Source organism: Armigeres subalbatus, chromosome 2, assembly GCF_024139115.2.
Source record: "Armigeres subalbatus isolate Guangzhou_Male chromosome 2, GZ_Asu_2, whole genome shotgun sequence".
NCBI lineage: Eukaryota > Metazoa > Arthropoda > Insecta > Diptera > Culicidae > Armigeres > Armigeres subalbatus.
This window is the reverse complement of record NC_085140.1, coordinates 27,088,027-27,099,544: the sequence shown is the minus strand read 5'-3', so window position 1 is coordinate 27,099,544 and position 11,518 is coordinate 27,088,027. Positions and strand designations below refer to the sequence as shown.

Below are 11,518 nucleotides of genomic sequence, written 5' to 3'. Positions count from 1 at the left end.
CGAAGCCAGAGGCATTGCAATTCCGAAATGTGAAATTAAATTCAACTCCATTATTATTGACGACGATCTTCAGCTACTGATCCGTCTTAAAAATGTGAGGCGAAGGCAATACCAAAGAACTCGCGATCCCGCGTTGAAAGTTATTTGGCGAGATTTGCAAAATGAAATTAAAAAACGTTTCGCTATTCTGAGAAATACCAACTTTGAGAATAATGTCTCGAAGTTGGATCCCAGTTCGAAACCCTTTTGGAAATTAACACAAATTCTTAAAAAAACCTCAAAAGCCAATTCCAACGCTTAAAGAGGGAAATACAATTTTATTTTACAATGTTATGAAAACTCATATGTGAATATGTACGTACATATTCACATATGAGTTTTCATAACATTGTAAATTAACGTCCAAGTCGGGTGGTTTAATCCCCGGAAATAGGCAATTACCTTTGATTGAACCACAATTTTATTAACAATTGGCGAAAAGGCTCAAAAACTTGGTCAGCAGTTCGAGAGTGCCCATAATTTTAGTCTAGGTCTCACTAGTCCAATTGAGGATCAGGTTACACGGAGCTTCGAAGACATTCTCAATCAAGAGAATGTTTTTGACCCTTCGTTGGGAACTAATTTGGATGAAGTGAGATCTATTACTAGAAAATTTAAAAATATGAAAGCCCCGGGTGATGATGGTATTTTCTACATACTTATCAAAAAACTTCCTGAGAGCTCTTTATCCTTTTTGGTTAATTTATTTAACAAATGTTTTCAATTGGCATACTTCCCAGATAAATGGAAAAACGCCAAAGTTGTTCCTATTTTGAAGCCGGACAAAAATCCAGCTGAGGCTTCTAGTTATCGCCCAATCAGTTTGCTTTCTTCAATAAGCAAACTGTTTGAAAAGATTATTTTAAATAGAATGATGGTTCATATTAATCTCTTTTTTCTTTCTTCATTGGCATTACATCCCCCACTGGGACATTGCCGCCTCGCAGCTTAGTGTTCATTAAGCACTTCCACAGTTATTAACTGCGAGGTTTCTAAGCCAAGTTACCATTTTAGCATTCGTATATCTTGAGGCTAACACGATGATACTTTTATGCCCAGCGAAGTCGAGACAATTTCCAAACCGAAAATTGTCTAGACCGGCACCGGGAATCGAACCCAGCCACTCTCAGCATGGTTTTGCTTTGTAGCCGAGCGTTTTACCGCACGGCTAAGGGGGGCTCATATTAATGACATTTCTATTTTTGCTGATGAGCAATTTGGTTTTCGCCATGGGCATTCAACCACCCATCAGTTATTAAGAGCAACGAATTTAATTCGGCTCAACAAATCTGAAGGATATTCGACTGGAGTTGCTCTTCTTGATATAGAGAAAGCATTTGACAGTGTTTGGCATGAAGGTTTGATTGTAAAATTGATGAATTTTAATTTTCCTCTGTACATCATTAAACTGATCCAAAATTATTTATCAGATCGCTCACTGCAGGTAAACTATCAGAATTCCAAATCTGATAGATTACCTGTAAGGGCTGGTGTCCCCCAAGGCAGCATACTGGGGCCCATATTGTATAACATTTTACTTCTGACTTACCTGATTTACCACCAGGGTGTCAAAATCTTTGTTCGCAGATGACACAGGTCTCTCAGCCAAAAGGGCGAAGCCTTCGTGTCATTTGTAGTAGATTGCAAAAAGTTTGGATATTTTCTCCACTTACTTGCAAAATGGAAAATTTCTGAATGCTTCCAAAACTCAGCTTATAATTTTCCCACATAAGCCGAGAGCTTCTTATTTGAAACCTTCTAGCAAACATATTGTCACTATGAATGGGGTTCCAATTAATTGGTCTAGCGAAGCTAAATATTTAGGACTTCTGCCAGATCAAAAATTAACTTTTAAAAATCACATTGAAGGCCTTCAAGCCAAATGTAACAAATATATTAAGTGTCTATATCCACTTATAACAGAAAATCAAAACTTTGTCTTAAGAACAAACTTTTGATTTACAAACAAATTTTTAGACCAGCCATGTTGTATGCTGTGCCAATATGGACTAGTTGCTGCAATACCAGAAAGAAGGCACTTCAGAGGATTCAAAATAAAATTTTGAAAATGATTCTGAAGTTGCCTCCGTGGTATAGTACCAATGAACTTCATAGAATTTCTAATATTGAGACATTGCAACAAATGTCCAACAAAATAATTTCCAATTTTAGACAAAAATCGTTGCAATCTTCTATTGCAACGATTAGCTCCTTGTACCCTTAGTATAAAATAGGTTAAGTTTAGTTTATGTTGAAAACATTGTAATTCCTACATGGTTCAATTCAACCAGAGGAAAAAAATTCTAACTGCCAGAGGCAATTGAAATGTGTTAATAATAACTAAAAAAAGGACATTGCGTTCAAATCTCCTATAATGATTTTGACGTCGTTGCTTGAGCAACTGTCGTACTCACGTTCCAGCTGCGTATAGAAAGCGTCCTTGTCATCATCAGTGCTTCCGGAGTGTGGGCTATGGACGTTGATTATTCTGAAGTTGAAGAACCGGCCTTTGATCCTCAACCTGCACATTCTCTCATTGAGTGGCCACCACCCGATCACGCGCCTTTGCATATCGCCCATCACTATGAAAGCTGTTCCCAGCTCGTGTGTGTTGCCGCAGCTCTGGTAGATGGTATGATTACCTCTAATGGCCCGTTTACATATGAGCTAGTTCTAGCGACAATGCACTATCCGACAATACTAGCACGAAATTAGCATAATGTAAACGCTTATTAGCGAGGACAATTCCTGTTTACATTGTGCTAATATTGCGCTAGTATTAGCGGATAGTGCATTGTCCGCACTATTGATCCCTTCCAACAAACCTCCTGCAACGCTACGATGCCGAATCAACGGTCCTTGAGCACATCGGCGAGTATGTGCGTGCTTCCGATAAAGTTGAGAGATTTGCAGTTCCACGAACGAGCTTCCAATCGCTAATCCTTTTTCGTCGCAGTGGTCTTCGTCGATTGTTCCAGTACTCTCTTGTTGATTGTTAGTTGCGTGAGTTTTTTAAATGCTGGCTTGCAGGGCCTGACACCAAACCCCCTAAATTTTCAGAGGACCATTCCTCCTTATTCCCAGTAGACCATGGTGCACAGTTTCACTTAGAGTCCCTCGCTGGCACTCATACAATAATCAGCCGCCCTAACATGGAGACCAGACGGTGTTGTGAGCCGTTCCTAACATGGAGAAAATAGGGACATTTTTCAAGGAGATGAAACATTTGACTACCAGTTGTTCTCGAAATTCAAAAAGTCGATTTTCAAGGCACCCTAGTGCATATGCATAATTCGAGTTTCAGACATAGTAATCAAGTTTCATAGCCTATTTCGTAGAAAGGACATTTTTCTACATTTACCGGCATTTAATTGGTATGGTGGTATGAAACTCAATCCAAAATCGACCTATTCTTTGCACGCAAACGCGCATAATTATTATTGTTATTGCTGTTTAGAGTCAATACAGATTACTTTCCAGTCCAGTTAATTGTATTTTTGACAATTTTTCGGCATAAAAAATGAATAGGCTAGCTGTACCAGTTGTGGCTATAGCACCAGTTGTCGCACTAGTGCTTTATATGCCAAATGACCAATCAAATCACCGCAAACCACGTTCATATCGATAAAGCATATTCATCGAACACGATAACACCTTTGATTTCCTCCAAAACAAGCAAAGCAAAATTGTAAAAATTGATTTTGCTTAATTTTTAACGTACTTTGCACCAGTTGTGGCACTAGTGGTCCCAATTTGGCCAGTCCCGTAAGAATACAATGGGATTTGCCAAATAAGGAACCAAAATTAAGAATAGTGCTACAACTGGTGCATGCGTTCCTATTATGGATTAATTAATTTTGAGGATAATAACAAATTTTATTGTGTTTTAAGGAGCAGGAAGTAAAACCTTTCGTTTGATATATAAAGTCCACCCACATGCCTTTTACTAATTTTTTTAAAAATCTTCTTCTTCTTCTTCTTATTGGCATTACATTCCCACACTGGGACAGAGCCGCCTCGCAGCTTAGTGTTCATTAAGCACTTCCACAGTTATTAACTGCGAGGTTTCTAAGCCAGGTTACCATTTTTGCATTCGTATATCATGAGGCTAGCACGATGATACTTTTATGCCCAAGAAAGTCGAGACAATTTCCAATCCGAAAATTGCCTAGACCGGCACCGGGAATCGAACCCAGCCACCCTCAGCATGGTCTTGCTTTGTAGCCGCGCGTCTTACCGCACGGCTAAGGAGGGCCCTTTTTTTAAAAAAATACTTGTTCTTATGTATGGCGACAATTGGTACACTGACCCTATTTGCAAAAGAATTTCAATCACTCCATTCCAAGCTGCTGTCTATATCGAAGTAGGTGACTATCTTTATATCAGGCGCTTGAGTTGAACAAGTAGAACGTAAAAAATAAGGTTCGGTTCCGGACAACCTCGATTTTTTTCGCAAGATCAAGCGTCGTTCAACAATACACCATATATGATCATACTTAAGTAATGTGCAATGTAGCCAAGGCCATGAACAATAAGGATAACTTACCGTTAAATTTCACAATTCATCACGTTTTGCTGTTATCTCCTGCAGTACAAATACCAACTCTATCGTAGTGAAGTTCAACTGACAATACATTCGACAGCACCATCTGTGAGAAAGACCGGGGTGTCAGCATGGAACCACCACCGGTTGGTTTAGGAACCATCTTCCCTACAGATACGTATTTCTACCTCAACTATAAGGCCGCCTTCAGTTTCTCGATCTTGACTAGACTTGAAGTACTAGTACTAAACTCGGTGACAGGTGAAGACATTCCACTAAAAGAGCTTAACAGGTTTCGAAAAAAATTGAAATGTTTCCTAAATACACGTGTAGAAAGTATGGGATATAGAATAACATGATAACACGCTTTCTATAATACATCACATGTTGAGACGATATAATTTGGTAGTGCTTATCCCAATTATCTTCTAAGTGTATCATAAACAAATTATTTTAAAAAGAATCCGGTTTGACGTGAATTTGCTTAGTCAATGTCTGGCCTACACCCTGCATTTTATTAGTAATTTACATATCCACCAGATTTAATTTCGGTCGGTATCTAACTGCAAAATGTTAATGATCAAATGAGATCCCAAACTTGAATGGGATTTGCTATCCGGTTTTTCATTCATAAATAAAGGCCAAAGTGCTCCCATTGAGGCATCACAAACAACTTTATTATAAGGATTATAAATATAAAACATGGCACATTAGCACCTATACAACATATCCAAACACCTTGTTAGCAGCCAGCACCATCGGGTAAGCTTGATTGAAGCAGTCTCCGATGAAGTCATCCGTGTCGATCGTCCAAAACATGACGCCTCCCAGTTTCTTCTGCTTCACATATTCTGTCTTGATTCCAACCGTTTCTCTATCGTCGTAAGTAATCCACTGGTCACCAATAACGACCACTTTGACTCCCACGTTCCGCAAAAAGGCAGTCTTTCCCTTACTATCAGTCAACATCGCGCACAGCTCATTGTACCCTAAAGCACCTGCATATTTGGTAAACGGTCCGGCTCGTCCGGGACCCTGAACGACTATTCCGGTATTAATCGAGGCTGTCGCTCCTGGTTTCAAGGTATACGTTTTGGCCATGGTCGAGATGCCCAAGTTTATCTTTTCTAAAGGACAACCACTCTTGCGGATGTAGGATATGGCTCCGTCTATCGACTCCGATCGCATAACCGGTTCCGAATAGAGTGGCCCATCCACACTAGTCTTGTCTCTGACACTGTAATCGTAACCCATTAGGGAAACAAAATCGCAAACTTCGCAGATGGGGGCCATGTCGTAGGCCGCCTGGATAACACTGGGAGACCCGCTTATCGCAATCGATAGAATTTTGTTCCGACGCTTGAATTTGTCACGCAACGCTTGCAAAAGTAGAACGAAATTTGTTCGATCTTCTGGAACGCCACCTCTCTGTAAAGTTTAATTTCGTTTAATATTAATTTAATATTATAATCGTTTGAACATTGTACCATGGTAGGATACTCCCAATCGACATCCAATCCATCGAACCCGAAGTGCACCAAAAAGCGTAGCGCACTGTCAGCAAATGCTACTCTTGTTTCACTCTCTTCCGCCATCTTCAATAGAAAAAAATATCAATACGGATTTTGAAGTTAAGGAAGGGATGTTTTGTGATTTTTACCAAAGAATATTTTTCGGAACCCTCATTCCATCCGCCAATTGCTAGAAGGACCTTCAAACATGGGTTTTCTTCTTTCAGCTCTACGATCTTCTGGTAACCCTCTGAAATGGTTTCAAATGGACATTTTAGGTATAGAGTTAGGGATACAAGTATTTCACTGGCAGCATAATTTAATAAAAATATCTTTATATATGTAAGAAAAAAAAGTATCTTCAACACACAAACTACAGTGTGAGAAAGTTCTATCGGGGTCATTTTGGAATATATTTTGAGCGCAATACATGAACTTTGCTCGCTATAAGGTAGGTTTCCTTGAAGTACGGACTTGAAAATAAAATGTTCTAACAGTTTTTATGGAGTTTGGTTGGATTGGCTGGCGAATGTAATGTATGTTTAGGCAAGAACTATTTTTTATTAGATGAAGCTTGTCATCACTCCTGTGAAATTTCTCCTTCAGCTTTTGCTGTTATACGGAATACTATAAACCATTATTGCTTGGTCAAAAAGTTTTGTCACATTAATTTGATGGACCAATAGACCATGCGTCTCCATATGCTCGTATTAATGATTCCCTCCCCTATCCGCTCCGCTATGCTTAAACGATTGTATCTACCATTTTAATAGTTTCTTAAAATCTTGGCTAATTTTATTGTGCACGCTTTGTTTGATGAAGTTCAATAAGAGAGTTCATTGCCCGAATAAACATCATTTGAAAAATATTAGCCAGGTTCAGCACGATATTTGTCGTTTCTGTAACATGGAACGTGAAACCTTGGAACATTTGCTTTGCAGTTGTGATGCATTGTATTTGTAGATCTGAATTTCTAAATAGTGGCTTATGCAACCAGGAGACATTTAGAAATCTTGAAAAGGTAGTGGGTTTCATTAATTCAATTTTCCGGACTGGGAAAAAACGCGTCTTGAGTCTTTTACTTGATGAATGGTGATCAACCTTCTTCTTCTTCTTATTGGATTTACATTCCTCACTGGGATATTGCCGCCTCGCTGCTTAGTGTTCATTCAGCACTTCCATGGCTATTAATTGCGAGGTTTCAAAGCCAAGTTACCATTTTTGCATTAGTATATCATGAGGCTAACATGATGATACTTTAATGTGGAGGGAAGTCGAGACAATTTCCAAACCGAAATTTGCCTAGACGGGCATCGAACTCAGTTACCCTGAGCATGGTCTTGCTTTAAAGCAGCGCATCTTACGGTGATCAACCTACAAGACGCGAAAAGTTAATAGTAATCAAAACGACAAAAGTTAAACTCAATGGTCGCAGTGGTTCTACGCTGCACAAACAAAAAACGATTATCTAGGTGCTCAGTTTTAACGATTTCGAAGGATGTCTTATTCGTCTTATAAATAAGGCTGTCCAATGAGCAGCTCGAAGTAGCTCGAAGTTCGTCCCATCCCTCTCATGCCCATTCGTTAACCAAAAATAATGAGGAGGACGGGAACAACTTCGAGCTACTTCGAGCTGCTCATTGGACAGCATTAATATAACGTTTGATAGAACACCTACTTGATTGCCATGTGAACACCAAATGAAATCAACCCACAACGATACTTACTGTAAGCATTGATGTCATTATAATAGTCCAATGAATCTATTCCGCCGCCCAGATTCAATCCAGCAAACGTATACACGATATGGGTGCAGTAGCTCGGGATGATGTAGCTTATGTTGAACGCTCCTTCTTCTTCGCGATAGACTGACCAGCTGGCCAGATTGCATACGACATTGTAGCGCTCTAGGATTATTCCAAAGAAATCTGTTAGTGCAACGTTAAATTGTAGGCAAGTCAGCACTGACTTTCCTCACAACTTTTCCGTTCCCCGTATGCCGGACCGACGAGGACAATTATTCCAATGACGAATAACGTGAGCATTATCACTTGAAGAAAGCTCTCAACTAAGTGAGGTGTTCATGGGCCAATATCGAAACAGCGAAAAAAGATTGCAATTTAGATCGATTATCACTTACGATTATAGTACTTCCGCAACATGCTTCGTTAAAAGCTTTCGAATGAAGCGATGGAACAACCTATCTGTTGCTATATGATTACATAAAAATAGATATTTTTTCTATAAAATGCCGATGAAATAGATCCCCAAAGCGCGGCTCACAAAGGATTTCAGACCCACTGATATGCATTACATGTCAAATTTACATCATTATGATGTTGAAGCACCATATGATAAATGAAATTCATCACTTCATATGTGAAGTAAACATATTTCAACAATATTTCCCCGGGTTATGAAAACAGCAAACTTCAGGTAAGAGTAGAGTAGTGCTCCAGAAAATGCGTCTAAATGACATGTCAACGTTATTGCTGCGAAGAATATTTTTCGAAATAAAGATATTTTGTTAGTTTATTAGTTGCGCCGAAAAAAGCGTTTTTGAATTCGTGAACCAACATAAATACCTTGTGATTTGAATCACGGATTCGGAAACACCAGTCACGTTTTCCAGAGTGTACCAGAAAACGTGGCTGGTGTTCCAAAAGCCATGGTTCGAATCACAGTGTATTTTTGATAAAGAAAAGGTTTCAGTGAAATTCAATTGATTGAAAAGCATGAACACCTGCAATGAGCATGAGCAATGAGCATTGAGCATTATGACCGAACAATTCGTATTTATTACTCCGCGATTGACTAGAACTTGCAAAATTGTACAGAGAACACAATAAATGGGGCTTTGGACTAGCTACCCATTCTCAATGCACACGTTTCGGGAGTTCAAATATTTAAAGTCAATAACGGCGCCGGCCACGTCCTTACGGTCATATAGGAAGGGAAGGATTGTTAGTCCAACTCTCGTTGCTACTAGAGACCAAGTATACCTCTGCATCTCCATGACTGTCTTGGTATAGGATATCGCTTTAGTTACAAAGGATAATTTATCTGGATTCACTGCGATCTATGGGATGGAAAATAACATTAATTCGCTGTCTCGCCACGAGAAAAATGTAAAACCATGCGAAAACGGAAAAGAAACGTTTTGGACGACCGAACGGACGCGCAGTACTTTGTACTTACTTGCCCGATAGCTACTGCAAGCAGAAGATCGCACTGGTCTCGACCGGAGAAAAACGCAATACATGCGCATGATTCTCCTGACGACTAAAACACGCACTGCACTTACTTGCACGATAGCTACTACAAACTCCCTTACTGGAAAAACACGACTGGACAAGAAACAAACTTTCACTTTCTGATTCATTTACTCGCCCGCGCAAACTAGAACAAAATTACGGTGACCGGCCGATCGTTTTGCCTTCCGCACAAAGCAAAACTAAATTTAGACAACCGGCCGATCCGCTTACTGAAGAAACACGACTGGATAGGAAACAAACCTTCACTTTCTCTGAAAAGCATGAACACCTGGAATGCAGACAAATCCATCTGGCTTAAAGAAGACGATTGAAACATGCTGTCGTTATTTTCCACGACAAGTTAGCAATCATCCTTGTGCATGAAAAATAAAAAACTTGACATCTATTTATCTTCTATATAATAAAAATGAGTTGAGATTTCCTTCCTGACGATTTAACTCGCGAACGGGTTGACCGATTTGCAAGATTTTTTCCATAATTGATTCGTTTTGAGATTCGCAAAGTTTGTATATACCAAAAGTTGGTCAATATAACGGGGAAATGTAAAAAATCATTAGTATACTATTTTGGGTCAGCTGCAGAGGAAAACAAAACAAACGCACAAAAATTGATCTAGAACGCGGTGCTGCAAAATAGTTCATTGTGACATTTGCAAACACCCGGGCAAAGCTGGGTTACTTTCGCTAGTCTTCTATATAATAAAAATGAGTTGAGATTTCCTTCCTGACGATTTAACTCGCGAACGGCTGGGCCGATTTGCAAGATTTTTTCTCTAATCGATTCGTTTTGGGATCCGCAAGGTTTGTATATACAAAAAGTTGATGAATTTAAACGGGGAAATATAAAAAATCATTTAAATACTATTTTAGGTCAGCTGTTGAGGAAAACAAAAAAAGGAAGGAAATTGATCTAGAGCGCGGTGCTGCAAATAGTTCATTGTGACATTTGCAACACCCGGGCAAAGCTGGGTTTCTTTCCCTAGTATAAGATAAAAATTAGTTGAGGTTACCTTCCTGACGATTTAACTTACGAACGGGTTAACCGATTTGCAAAAAAAATTCTCCCTAATCGATTCTTCCTGGGATCTGTAAGGTTTGTATGTGCAAAAAGTTGGTTAATTTAACAGGGAAAGTGATTGAGGGAAATAAAACAATAGCACAAAAATTGATCTAGAGTGCGGTGCAGTCAGATTATGACATTTGCATCACAGACACCCAGGCAAAGCTGGATATTTTTCGCTATAGCTATTTATACTATAGTATTAGAATATTTTCTGTTAACTAAGCCGAAGATGTGTGGAAAATATTTGAAAAATTTGTTTGAGAAACTTCATAACATCCATTTCACACCATTCCGAGAAAACAACAAAAACCTGTTTTTGAACATATATGCACCGAGTTTTTCGATTTTTTCGATACAGATCAACAGTTTTCAGCAAAACTAAACACCCTGGGGCACTTTCAATTCGAAAACTGCAAGCACATACCTTTCGTTCACCGCAGCGAACATTGCTTGCGCCGGGTGTTATGCCCTTCCGCTTCAAAGTTTTTTCGGCACTCAGTACAAAGACCATCGGTTATCTGAAAAAAAAAATACAGGTCCTCCAACAGTCCCTGCTACCTGCTGAAACTAGCCAACCGTTCCTGTCAAGAAACAATCCAGCAGTCTCTACCGAAAATGGCTGGACTTCACCGCCTCGAACCGAGAAGCCAAACATCGATCTATCCTTGAAGGCAAAGCTGCATAGAGCACGGAATAAAGTGTTGGCGCAGAGCCTGTTCAAACAGTGCATCGCCACCATCCGGTAAACCGACGGCTCAAAGGCCACTGGCAAAGTAGGTGTAGGTATTGCAGCAAATGACGGATCATCAACCTCCTTCAGACTGCCAAATATTAACTCGGTCTTCTCGGCGGAGGCCGCAGCCATATTTCAAGCCATCATTCATCCGAAAAAAGGACACACCCTCATCGTAACTGAGTCGGCCAGTGCCTTGGTGGCGCTGCAATCTGACACCAATCGGCATCCTTTCGTCCGAACCATCAAAGAGGCTGTAGATGATGGGATCAAACTGATGTGGGTGCCCGACCATCCTAGGCAACGAAGATGCAGACACAATGGCAAATATCGGGCGTACCAGCCCGTATCTCTG

The 11,518-nt window shown here is 39.8% G+C and overlaps 1 protein-coding gene across 1 annotated transcript; it reads right to left on the bottom strand.

Moving 5' to 3' along the window:
* Window positions 1–5,232: 5,232 nt before the first annotated feature.
* Window positions 5,233–8,228, bottom strand: LOC134214168 (probable chitinase 2). The gene is made up of 5 exons (XM_062693587.1): window positions 8,063–8,228; window positions 7,821–8,000; window positions 6,243–6,343; window positions 6,070–6,177; window positions 5,233–6,010 (listed from the first exon to the last, which is right to left on the bottom strand). The coding sequence occupies exons 1-5, from the start codon at window positions 8,136–8,138 to the stop codon at window positions 5,300–5,302; spliced, it is 1,176 nt and encodes a 391-aa protein (XP_062549571.1). The 5' UTR covers window positions 8,139–8,228; the 3' UTR covers window positions 5,233–5,299.
* Window positions 8,229–11,518: the final 3,290 nt, after the last annotated feature.

Excerpts from the sequence above, each read along its gene's own strand:
- LOC134214168 (XM_062693587.1), bottom strand. The coding sequence starts at position 8,138 with ATGCTCACGTTATTCGTCATTGGAATAATTGTCCTCGTCGGTCCGGCA. Across the intron at positions 6,178-6,242 it reads GTTCCGAAAAATATTCTTTG|ATGGCGGAAGAGAGTGAAAC; the intron begins GTAAAAATCACA and ends TTTCTATTGAAG. Across the intron at positions 6,011-6,069 it reads ATTGGGAGTATCCTACCATG|AGAGGTGGCGTTCCAGAAGA; the intron begins GTACAATGTTCA and ends TAAACTTTACAG.